We start from the raw sequence: 13551 nt of genomic DNA, 5'->3' as shown, positions 1-13551 counted from the left end.
TGACAGGGTATGGGTATGCTGAATGCCCAGTGAACGTCATCTGCCACTGTGTGTAGTGCCAACAGTAAAATTTAGAGGCAATGGTGTTATGGTGTGGTCGTGTTTTTCATGGAGGGGGCTTGCACCACTTGTTGTTTTGCATGGTACTATCGCAGCGCAGGTCCACATTGATGTTTTAAGCTCCTTCTTGCTTCTCACTGTTGAAGAGCATTTCGGGGATGGTGATTGCATCTTTCAACACAATCGAGCACATGTTCATAATGCACGGCCTGTGGCGGAGTGGTTGCACGATAACAACATCCATGTAATGGACTGGCCTACACAGAGTCCTGACCTGAATCCTATAGAACACCTTTGGGATGTTTTGGAACACTGACTTTGTGCCAGGCCTCACTGACTGACATCGATACCTCTCCTCAGTGCAGCACCCCTTGAAGAATGGGCTGCCATTCCCCAAGAAAACTTCCAGCATCTGATTGAACATATGTCTGCAAGAGTGGAAGTTGTCAGCAAGGCTAAGGGTAGGCCAACACCATATTGAATTCCAGCATTACTGATGGAGGGCGTCATGTACTTGTAAGTATTTTCAGCCAGGTGTCCAGATACTTTTGAGAACATAGTGTATACTTGTTGGGCTGGTGGTTTAGGGGTAAAGGGTGTGTCTGGAAACAGAGAGGTCATGGGATCAAATCTAGATCAGACTATGGATTTTTCACTCTGTGTTTTAAGCTAGTCCTCACCTGTGATGGATAAATGGGTTATGTTGGGGACATGCAAGTCGCCAAAGTGGTGTCCACTAGAAGGACTTACACAAGGTCACTGAGCCACATAAATCACCACCACCACCACAACCACCACCACCATAATATATATACATAATCAAATTTGTATGGAACCCTCAGAGTGCGAGTCCTACTCATGCTTGTCCATTCTTCACATTATCTGTCTACATTAATCACATTCCGGATATTTTTCTTAATCTGATCTTACAGATTTGGGGGAAAAAACCCATGAGCAGTTTGAGAATATTGTATTCATGTTTTTACCTACCATTTTTGTGCCAAGAACGATTTCTTTGGTGAGTGAGCTGAGGACTGGTAAGTGCCGCCAGTCCCCAGCCACTGTAAGCTCTGGGCATGCTTCAGCCACCGCAGTGCAGTGGTGGAACATTATGTGTCACAGGGAATGGGGATCTTGGCTTGACTGCCTGGATCGTGAGGATGGAATATAAAAAATACTGCAGTCTCAAGGTGTGCTGTACACTGATGAGATGCATGGCTGTTGAGGTGAAACAGTCATTAGCAGGCAACCTCTGGGGAACCTGCTGCAACTCAGTTGTCTAAGGCTTACTCAGGCAAGTGGGGCTCTGTCTGAGTGGGCCCTTATTTCCCTAGCTGCTCGTGGGACCAAGATGGAACCCTCGAAATCTTCTTCTTCTCCTCCCAGCGGGAAGGATGTACCACCTGGGAGTTCTCACACCCATTCATCAAAAAGAATGAGGGAGGCTAGTCCTCCTGATAATCAACTTGTTGTCAGTGACGGGGCTCAAGGAGTCATGAATAACAATGTCTTTGTAGTGATCAAGAGGAAGGAGGGGACGTTTGAAAAAGTGTCCCCCCTTTTATATCCATAAAGGCTTAGAAGGGCCGGCTGGTACCCTAAAGTGCGTTAAGCGGTTGCGCAGTGGTTCCTTGCTTGTTGAGACTAACTGGGCAAAGCAGGTGGAACTCCTTAAGAAGTCACAGAAATTGGGTGAGAATGACATCATTGTTGAGTTGCATAATACCCTTAACTCCAGCGAAGGTGTGGTAAACTGCTGTGATATTATGGATATAGATGTTGCTGAACTCAAACAAGAATGGGCGCCACAGGAGATCAAGAACCAGGGAGAGACTGAGAGACTGCTCCTTTTATTGTGACCTCCATTTCTCCAACACTACCTGAACACATCACAGCAGGTTTTCTCCGACTTTGGGTTTGGCCCTACGCACATAACCCTATGCAATGCTTCTAATGCCAGCATTTTGGCCATACAATGCAGAGTTGCAGAGGCAAAGCGACTTGTGGGAAGTGTGGAAAGGCAGGCCATGAAGCTGGCATGGACTGTCCATCTCCAACAGTCTGTATTAACTGCTCTTGAAGCCACTCAGTCGGGAGCTGAGCCTGCTCTGTTTTTGCAGAGGAACGCAAAATTCAGGAAATCAAAGTGACCAAGCAGATGCTGCTGGCCGCGGTGGCCGAGCACTTCTAGGCGCTTCAGTCCGGAACCACGCGACTGCTACGGTCGCCGGTTCAAATCTGGCCTCGGGCATGGATGTGTGTGATGTCCTTAGTTTAGTTAGGTTTAAGTAGTTCTAAGTTCTAGGGCACTGATGACCTCAGATGTTAAGTCCCATAGTGCTCAGAGCCATTTGAACCATTTTCAGATCCCCTATGCAGAAATCAAAAAGGACTGTTAGGCAATGAAACCCCATCTTTGCCATTTCTTATTGTTCGTTGGTGCAGAAACCTGTTACTAAGGTCGATGCTTTGACTCAGACGACATCCAGTGTTCCATTATCCACCTTTAGCTCCTTTACTTGCGCCTCTATGTGCCAAAGTAAAGTGAAAGACACACTTATCCGGACAGCTACGATGGAAGAGACCAGTAATGCTTCCACAGTGCACAGCCTGAAGGCACCCCAAAAGCAGAGTGCCCCTCAATGCCAAGTTTCTCCAAAGAAAAGTGGCTCTCGCCACCCCCTTTCCCCCCTCATCCTTGCTGGGAAAGGGAGCAGGGAAAGGATCCCAACATTCTGGTTGAAAGCTGACCCGGTTCCATCAGACGTCATTCTGACTTGTCTGACTGATGATGATGACAACATCATGGATATTGATGCCTCATCACCAGACCCAGTCAGCCTCACCACTCTCCCTCACTCTACAAGTGCCTCACCACCTTGGCGCAAAGACAGGAGTAAATCAAGACCACGTAGATGAAACGGCTCCCATACTTCAATGGAATATAAATGGATACAGGACTCATCTGGTGGAACTGAGACTTCTTGTACAGGACAGACCCTTGTGCCTCTGCCTTCAAGAGACTCATTTTAAAGAGATTGACACACCTGTACTTGGAGGCTATCACCTTTATAGAAATGATGACCTTACTGGTGACAGAGCAAAAAGATAATGTTGCAGTGTTCGTAAAGGACACTTTTCACTCCTCACCTATTCCATTAACAACAGAAACACTACAAGTGATTGCTGTTTGGATAGTGGTCCATGTTGACATCAGAGTGTGGTCTGTGTACTTACCACCCCATGAGCCTCTTGATAGTGGAGTCCTCACTCATCTTCGTGATGAACTACCCTGACTCATTCTCCTTTTAGGGGACTTCAATGCACACAGTGCACAATGGGGTTCTAACACCACATGCCCCAAGGGTTGGGTACTTCAGGACATGCTACACACAACAGATCTTATACTGCTGAACATGGGTCAAACCACACATTTTAGCACCTCTACAGGTTCGTCCACAGCCATAGACTTCTCCTTCTGCTCTTGGGAACACTGCTTAGTGGGCAGTGGACGATGACCTTCATCGTAGTGACCATTTCCCTATCTGGATCCATCTACCTGATAGAGCAGATCCTGAAAGAAAGCCACTGAAATGGTTATTCAAGAATGCTAACTGGATGCTTTACATGCAGTTAGCTGTTTTTGAGCAATGTGACGGCGTCCAGGACTGGGTGGATCACATTACAGCTGTGATTCACCACGCCATTGATGCATCTATCCCAAAGACGGTGGAAGTGCCTAGGAGGCGACCTGTCCCTTGGTGGAATGAGGAGTGTCGTTTTGCAATCAGGCACAGGACAGCTATGTGCAGATTCAATCGATGCCCTACAGATGAGAATCCTGCAAACTTTTGAATGGTGCGTGCAAAGGTGAGGAGAATAATTCGGGAGAGTAAGCAGAAGTCTTGGCAAGAGTTCCTGAACTCCATCAGTAGGTCCACACCTGCGTGTAAAGTATGGGAAGCCATTAGCAGGATCTCAAGGCACAACTCTCGACTGACAATAGTAGCTGTAGGAATACAGGGGTCTCTTGTAACATCGATGAGGGATATAGCTCAGACAATGACTGAATCATATAAATCCATTACGGCTGATTCCAGCCAGGGTCCCACGTTCCATTGATATCAGGAGCCCAGGAGAAGGCTGATCTTGATTTCCATTCCACCAACATGGAAGAATACAACCAGTCTTTCTCTCTGTGGGAGCTGGATTCTGCATTGTCAGTTGCTTGTGATATGACCCCTGGAAAGGACCTGAAAACCTACAGCATGTTGCAATAGTTGGACCGACAGTCAAAGGAAGTCCTCCTTCAGCTCTTCAATAAAATTTGGATAACTGGCATATGATTCTACCTGGAGGTATAATATTTTGTCGCAGCTCCATCAGTGGGGATTCCACAGAGTCTACCGATCTTCATATGGTCCTTTCTCTCGGAGAGATATTTTAGATACAGGGTTGGGAATGCCCTGTCTGACCATTTTAAGCAGGAGAATGGTGCCCCTCAAGGGAGTGTTTTAAATGTCTCGGCTTTTGCCATTGCAATGAATAGTATTACAACCACAGTGTGATGTCCAGTATTATGTTCCTTGTTTGTGGACAGACTTCTCCATCTTCTGTGCATCCTCCAGCCTCACCACGGCTACTCGGCAATTGCAACTCACGATCAGGCAGTTGGAGGATTGGTCTTGCATCACTGGTTTTAAATTCTCATTTGAGAAAACAGTTTGTGTTGCTTTTAACCGTTCCTGCTGTCTGTTTAATTTGCCCTTTTTAAAACTGGAGGACACTGTTCTCACTTTTAAAGAAAAGGTGAAGTATCTGAGTCTTATCTTTGATGGGAAGTTAACGTGGTTGCCACACCTTAAAGAACTCAAAATGAGATGTCTCAAGGCCTTGAACATTCTTAAATGTGTCAGTCATTGGTCTTGGGGAGCCAAAAGAGCGCATCTGGTCCAACTTTATAAGGCTTTTGGCCGGCCGAAGTGGCCGTGCGGTTAAAGGCGCTGCAGTCTGGAGCCGCAAGACCGCTATGGTCGCAGGTTCGAATCCTGCCTCGGGCATGGATGTTTGTGATGTCCTTAGGTTAGTTAGGTTTAACTAGTTCTAAGTTCTAGGGGACTAATGACCTCAGCAGTTGAGTCCCATAGTGCTCAGAGCCATTTGAACCATATAAGGCTTTTGTGTGACCCCGGCATGAATACGGATGCCAGTTTTATGGGTCAGCAAGGCCTTCATACCTTAAAATGTTGGATGCAGTTTAACATGAGGGCATTAGGCTGTCAACAGGGGCCTATCGCACAAGCCCTGTTGTCAGTTTGTGTGTGGAGGCCTGTGAGCCTCGGCTGTCTATTCATCTTCTTCTCGTGGTATGCTAAGCATATAGGGCATTGTCCATTCCTACATCATTAGCATCCAGTTACATTGTTAATCTGCCACTGGAACAACTGTTCGATCATCGACCACAAGCAACACGGCCATTTGGGATCTGCACAAGGGAGAGCCTTGAGTTGTTACAGGTGGGGGGCAATAAGGTCCTAAGCGAGGGGTGGAGTAGGGCCTCCCCCTGGCTACTGCCAAGGCTCATATTGCTTTTGTACCCCAGACTATGTTTGTAAAATTAAATTTAATGAAATTTTACGTAGCCACCCAGATTTTATTACCGTCTACACAGATGGTTCTAAGTAGAGAGATGTTTTCGGTTGTTCTGTCATGTTCCCAGACATTGTCCTCAGGATGGGGCTCTCGGAGCAGTTTTCAGTTTATTATGTGGAACTTTTTGCTATCCTGGAGGCAATTGATCAGATGAGAAGGTGTTGTGACAAAAAAATTATCATCTGCTCTGATTCTCAAAGTGCCCTTCTCGCTGTTGGACAAATGTACCCAGCAGATTGGATGGTGCAACAGACATATGATGCTCTCCTTCTCTTGCACAGGCAAAACAAGGAAATCATTTTTTGCTGGGTTCCAGGGCACATAGGCATTCAGGGAAATGAACTTGTCACTGCTGCTGCTGCTGCTGCTAAGGAAGCTTGCTCCCTTTCTCCTCCTGCCCACTGTTTAGACCCTCTGCAGGCTGTCACTTCTTTTGTGACCAGGAAGGCCATATGTTGGTGGGAGTCTCAGTGACTGGCAGTGAGGAATAATAAACTGTGTTCCATCAAGACTTCAGTGTGAACATGGATTACCTCCTTCCACTCGCAACGGTGTGAAGAAGTAGCCCTTACTCGGCTAAAAGTGGGACATTGACACATGGCTTCCTCCTATGTCGGGAGGAGCCCTCAGCATGTCACAGATGCGGGACACAGCTGTCGGTATGACATCTGTTAACTGAGTGTGTTTTATATGATGACCTGTGGGTTGAACTGGGTCTCCCACAGGACCTTTCTTCTATTTTAACTGATAACAAGGCGAGTGTTGGTTCGTGTCTTAAAATTTTGTGTGATGTCCAGAATTCTTCCCAAAATACTGATTGTGAGATCTTAATGGGTCACAGACTGGCTGTGTCATGTATTATTTCTAAATCGTCATCCCACCACAGTTATTTGTCCTGTTTTTAACAGCTTCCTTGCAGGTATTTTATCCATGATTTTATTTAGTTATCCCACTGTGTCTCGCTGGGGTTTTATTGCGAGCTTTTATGAACCTCACCTTCTTGGGGGTTGCTTTATGTTTCCTGTGGTGGGATCAAATGTAGCTTTCCAATTTAATGATCTTTCATAAATTGAGAAAATCTTCTTCGGTATAACATTAATGGAAGGGCGTTGATGACCTAGTTATGTAGCGCCCTCCACCAGAAATCTTCATCATCATCATCATCATCGGTGAGAAGCTCTCAGATTAACAGCAGGGTGGCAGTGTTAAAATACCACGATGTTTCAATCATCATCTTCCGGCGAACTGTCGAGATATGCCAAATATGCAATGTTGTGGTATTTAACACTGCCACCTGGCTGAAAACCTTAGAGCTTTTCACTAACAGTATACACTGGAAGAGCCTACTGCAGTGAGGCTACATTGTGAACTGATGACTTCATTTAGACTTAACTCAGTTAGGCATAGTTTATCCCACTTTACAGTGAAAAAAAATCTGTGATTATAGTTGGTACACCACATATTACAGAGTTCAGCTTGATGTGAGTTCACTTTCTTATGTTAATCTAAGATAAACTTTTCTATGCAAACAGCCCTGAGAGTAGTGGTCACAAGCTGTGGTCCATGGGCTGCACGCGGACCGCATCAAATGTTAGTGCGGCTCGCCAATCTCGGCCATATTTTATAACAACATGCATCTAGCAGCTAACAGCCAAATCCAAAAACATCAACTAATGTTAAGAGTGCCTTAGAGTGTAGTTTTCGTGCTCAGTAAGGAAAACAAATTACAGAGGCAGTAATGTCTTAAGATGTGCTTGATTGATGTTCGTGAATTTGCCTGTGAGCTAGGAAAGGTTGGCCACTTACCTCAGGGACAGAGGGGTAAGTGGGATGGTCACTGCAGAGTTAAAAGTATGTGAGTGGTAGAATTTTTTTTGTTTGCATTCCACTACTGACAACTCATGGGCGTGTGTGTGGGGGCAAGAGTCACGACACCCATCATGCAGATAATTTTTTCATTTCTAATTCTTCAGTTAAAATGTAATACACCCTTTCAGATGACAACTGGCAAGCATGAGCAATTTCACACACTTTCAATCAGCGATCCTCCATGACCATTTTGTGTGCACTTTTGCAATGATTTCTGGAGTAGTTGACCCATCTTGGCCAACCACTGTGCAGATCATCATTTAATCTCTCCCGCCCAAATTTAAATTCATTTGTCCACTTGGCAACAGTTGAATATGAAGGAACAGAGTCCCCCAGTGTATTCTGGAAATTGGCATGAATGTCCTTAGCTTTCATGCCTTTCTTTACAAAGTACCTAAGCACTGCTTGAATCTCAACTCCTCCCCCCCCTCCCCCCCCCCCCCCCACACAAATCAGTATGTGGGAACAACAACATAGCCATGTCACTGCCACAGCTCTCTTCCAAAAACACTAACATGTCATGTGTTTACAGGCAACTGTCCAATGAATATCATGTGAACAACTTGTTGCGCTAGCGCTGACCACTCATGGTTAATTTGGAGAACTTTTCAAACCACCCTTGCAAGTACAAGTAGAAGTCTGCTCACAAGGACAACACAAAACTACTTCGTCAGGCAACTGCAGTTGCATGACCTTTGGGTAGCTGAGGATGTCAAAAATCCGAAACAGAGAACAATTGACATGTGTTCCGAATAGTGCCAACTTTTAATGATCACTAGTTGGAAGCCAGAGGGCGATTTATTGTGCCCTTACTATAGCTTGTCATAATAATTTTTGTAGGTTACCAATTAATTACAAAATCGGCATGTATGCAGCTGGAGGTGCCCTACACAATGTCAGTGTTAGCTCTTGAGCAAAAATGTTTGAAGACCTCTACCTTAGAGTATGAAAGTATGTTTTAATAATACAGATAACAATTTACTGATGTATGAGTATGAGTTTGTGGACACGGGTAACTAATATAAAAATAAAATTGTGTTAAATACCGTAGGAGGACAACAACTGATAATTACTGTTACTTGCTGCACTTTTGTTATCTGTGCCCAGTTTTATTTCGTTTTGTTTTGTTTGTTACTAACCAGAATGAGAAACTTATTTCAGTAGAGAGCAATGCAAAATTTTTGTGTTACAGAATTTGCATGTGTTTGCAATCTCAGCACTATTGAAGGTACATTTGATTGTTTTCTCTGAACTGTTACCTTAATTAGAGAAGTCAGATTATGTGCCACTGTTGACGTAAGATGCTCTGTATCCATTCGAACCATGGCTATTGGTAATTGTAGAATATTTTCAAATCACCCATGCTCTTAAGGAGTATTGATATCGAACTAGGGTAGGATATTAAAAGTTTATGTTTGGTATATTGTTTATTATTTATCTGCTAACGTCTGCTGTAGATGTTATTATGGCTTGTTTATTAAGTCGCATTCTTACTGAAGGCATAGTAATTTAAAATTCTGTTGAATGTTGTTGATGGATTTGGTTGTAAATACTAAATGCCTCCTGTGCTAATTGATTGCTTGGAAAAAATTTAGTACTTACCCGTCATATTTTTGTTTACACAATGCAACTGTGTTAGGGTTCCATATCTTGTGCATGCTCATATGCATATATAGAAGCATATGCACATGCACTTGTACAACCACAGTTTGCAGGTTTCCTTTCTTATTTAATCAACAGGTAAAGGCCACATGTTTCAGTGCCTGAGGCGAACTTCCACTACCCCGAGCTATACACCCACAAGATTTCTTCAGGAGACCTGCTTTATGCCATGGTGTTCAGACCACACAATTTTGAGCCAGGTGTGAAATACCCAACAGTTCTAAACATATATGGTGGACCAGAAGTACAGCTTGTTTCAAATACTTTCAAGGTATGAAACTTTAAATGGATAATAGTAATAGTGTGAAATTTCTAGTTTTACTTATTTATTCTCTTAGGCTACTGTTATCTTGCAGAAATTGAACAGAGTAGTGTAAATACACTGGAATAAAAGTCTAATTTCATTAGTACATTTTGTGACTTATATCTAATTCCTCGGGTCCTGAAAATTCACATCTATTTCTCACCACCTCCTCATCCTCCTCCTCCCCCTCCCCCCTCCCCCAATGGGTTGACACAAATTTTTGAAAGGCTGTCATGCTATGTGCCTCAAGACAATGCCTCAGTGCTTTAAAATAACTTTCTGGTGATTGGGGAGCTTTTTGAATAGTGTGTTTGTTCTCGCAAAAAATTCAATTTCATTTTTCCAAAATATCTTCACTTGTTTATTATTTTTGGCTCTATTTCTTTCAACAAATGATTGTCTCTGAGATTTGAGGATTTCCCAACATTATTTTTTTCCAACCAATTTGATAATTACAACATCTTCAGAATGTTAAATTTGACCTTCCACTGACATTCATAGCCATGCAAACCACACTTGACAACACTGCAGATAGAACTGGCAAGGCATTTAGCATAGAATTAGAAACAAAAATACCTGTTATTTGTACTTTAAGGGAATAATTTCACAGCTGTTGAACTACATTTAAAGGTTTCGTTTTTCAGTCTCTATTTGTTATAACGTCAAGTTGAACACATATATTTCAAAGATGACACAATACATGTAAGTCACAGAGCAAGTAGACAAATGAAGACATGTGTACACGGTAACAGTCAAATCAGCACTGAGTCCAAATCTAGTGACCGCTGGCTGGCTGGCTGGCTGCTTAGGTGGCGTGGCTGCTGCATCGCTGGCAGACAGCGCCGCATGTAGAGGACGCGCGTAACTGCGCGGCGGCACTTTGAAAGATCGGCGAGTCACTACACTTTTCCCCCCTTTGAATTTTTTGCACTGGTCTTGATGGAGGTGGCCTGTAGATTGCTAATGTCCATAGGTGTTGTTTGACTGGTCGTAAAGTCTCGGGGAGGAGGCTTCCCGCAAGGACGGAAGTTTCCCTGATGATAACGGGTCGAGATGACAGGAGACGTAGGGGTCGAATCTGCTGGGGCCCCGTGCACCAATCTGCCCGTTGCGGCAAGTCCGGTTGTTATAACAGGAGACGTGGGCGATGTGTCGGCATTCGTAGGAGAAGGAGGCAAGTAGAGTTGCTCCGACAGACGATGGTCATCCGGTTCCTGCATGGGCACATCTCCTGGTGGTGTCCGTTCTTGTGCTGGCACCGAGATGATGGTGAGAGGGCTGTGTTGTGAGTAATGAGCGATGCCAAGATCCTGAGCATCAGGTAGAGCCGAAGGTGGTGTAGTGGCATTCGGAACAGGCGTTGCTGGCTCACGAGGCCGAAGCTGGTCCGAATGACGCATTGCAACACCCATGTCCGTCTGGATTTCATACAGGCGTCGGCCACGGTGTCGTAAGATGCGGCCAGGACTCCATTTTGGCCGCCTGCCGTATCCCCGTATCCGTACAAGGTCGCCGGTGGCGAACCGGCCAAGCGAAGGCACCCGCGGCCGTGAGGTGGAAGGCCACAGAAGATGAAGTAGCGTGCGGGGCCATGTAAGAGCTCAGCCGGGCTGTGGTCGCCCATGGGGGTGAAATGGTAAGAAGCCAGAAATTGGAGAAGCGCATCATTAGCAGCAGAAGGAGTCAGGAGTTTCCTCATCTGAGCCTTAAATGTGTGTACCAGTCGTTCAGCCTCACCGTTTGACTGTGGATGGAACGGAGGGGCCGTGACATGCATGACTCTGTGACAGTCACAAAAATCCGCAAATTCGGAAGAGGCAAATTGCGGACCATTATCAGTAACAAGAGTAGAGGGAAGGCCTTCCAAATAGAAAATGTGAGCCAGAGCATTTGTGGTTGCTGTGGTGGTAGGCAATGTGCAACGGACAATGGAAGGAAAGTTAGAGTAGGCGTCAATTACGAGTGGCCAATAGGTACCTAAAAAAGGTCCCTCAGAGTCGGCATGAATACGCTCCCAGGGCTTCTCAGGTGAAGGCCACGGTGACAAAGATGACTTCAGGGCGGCGGCCTGTGATGCACAAGGGCCGCAGGCAGCGACCTTGTGTGCGATTTCAGCTGGGCCAGTACACATGACAGTGCGCCAGAGATTTTGTGCAAGAGACACCCCAGTGTCCTTGGTGAAGGAGGCGCAAAGACGCAGGTACCACAACACGCAAAGACGCAGGTACCACAACACGCGGCGAAGCATTGTCGGTGGAAAGGAGGATAACACCATCCCTAGCTGTGAGGCAGTAGCGCAAAGTGTAGTAGTTCCCCAACGGATCAGAAGTCTTAGCGGACGGACGATCTGGCCAACCCTTCTGAATACAGCGTAAAACCCGGGAGAGGGTAGGGTCAGAACCCATAGCAGCCCCGTCCACAACCCGCTGCTCGGCAACATCCAGGTGGAAACACAAATGTTCGTCCCTATCGAATGCCAGATCAGGACCCATGGGAAGGCGAGACAGTGCATCAGCATTCGCATGTTGAGCCGTCGGCCGGACATGAATCTCATAATTGAAACGAGACAAGTAAAGATCCCAACGCTGGAGGCGGTGTGCAGCCTTGTCGGAAAGTGACGTTGATGGATGAAACAAGGAAACAAGTGGTTTGTGGTCCGTAACAAGATGAAATTTGGATCCATAAAGAAAAACACCAAAATTATGAAGAGCATAAATAATGGCCAAAGCTTCTTTTTCAATTTGAGAATATTTTCATTGGGCATCAGTGAGCGTTTTGGAGGCATAAGAAATGGGTTGTTCAGAACCGTCAGAAAAGCGGTGCGCAAGGACTGCACCAACCCCGTATTGAGAGGCGTCCGTGGCAAGAACGAGATGTTGGCCAGGTCGATAAGTAGCCAGGCACGGGTCCTGTTTCAGCATAGTCTTCAATTTTTGGAAAGCCGCATCACATGACGCAGACCAGTGAAAGGGCATGTTTTTATGCAACAGGCAATGTAACGGCTGAGCCACTGAAGCCGCAGACGTTAAAAACCTGTGATAGTATGCTATTTTCCCCAAGGCCTGCAGTTCCTTAACAGATGTAGGGCGAGGAAGGGCATCGATCGCAGCGACAGTTTGCTGAAGCAGACAAATACCATCCCGAGAGAGTTGGAACCCCAAGTACGTGATAGATGCCTGAAAAAATTGTGATTTCTGAAGATTACACGTAAGACCGGCAGTCTGTAAGACATGAAAAAGTGTTCGGAGATTCTGAAAATGTTCTTCAGTGGTAGAGCCAGTGACAACAATGTCGTCCATGTAATTGATACACCCGGGGACAGGGAGCAATAATTGCTCCAAGAATCGCTGAAAGAGAGCAGGGGTGCTGACAACCCCGAATGGCAATCGTTGGTATTGATAGAGGCCGAAAGGCGTGTTAAGGACCAGAAACTGCCGGGAAGCAGTGTCGAGAGGAAGTTGATGATAAGCTTCTGACAGGTCAAGTTTAGAAAAATACTGGCCTCCAGCAAGTTTAGTGAACAATTCTTTAGGTCGGGGCATAGGGTAAGTGTCGATGAGGCATTGAGCGTTTACAATGGCTTTAAAATCGCCACAGAGACGAATATCACCATTGGGCTTAGCAACGATGACGAAGGGAGAGGACCACTCACTGTAAGCGACAGGAAGCAAGACCCCCTGAAGTAGTGAGACGATCCAGCTCCCGTTTTACCCAGTCACGAAGGGCCACAGGAATGGGCCGAGCCCTAAAAAACTTAGGCCAAGCAGTGGGTTTGAGTGTGATATGAGCTTCAAAGTCATTTGCACGGCCTAACCCAGGAGAAAAAAAGAGATGAAAATGTTGTCAACAAGGAATCCAATTGAGCAGAAGGAATAGCATCAGAGACAATATTGACAGAGTCATCTATGGAGAACCCAGAAACGCGAAAGGCATCGAAACCAAAAAGATTATCTGCGTTACTCTGGTCGACCACAAATATGGGAACAGTGCGAACGACGGATTTG

At 45.5% G+C, this 13551-nt stretch overlaps 1 protein-coding gene across 3 annotated transcripts in view; it reads left to right on the top strand.

Moving 5' to 3' along the window:
- The window catches only part of LOC126259870 (dipeptidyl peptidase 9), a 203654-nt gene that overhangs the window by 145925 nt on the left and 44178 nt on the right, over positions 1-13551 (top strand). For all 3 annotated transcript variants that reach the window (XM_049956949.1, XM_049956939.1, XM_049956932.1), the window contains one exon: positions 9342-9514. In XM_049956949.1, coding sequence (XP_049812906.1) covers positions 9342-9514 — 173 coding nt within the window. The remainder of the gene's footprint in view (positions 1-9341; positions 9515-13551) is intronic.

This window comes from Schistocerca nitens, chromosome 1 (genome assembly GCF_023898315.1).
Source record: "Schistocerca nitens isolate TAMUIC-IGC-003100 chromosome 1, iqSchNite1.1, whole genome shotgun sequence".
NCBI lineage: Eukaryota > Metazoa > Arthropoda > Insecta > Orthoptera > Acrididae > Schistocerca > Schistocerca nitens.
This window is presented reverse-complemented; position numbering and strand designations above follow the sequence as displayed.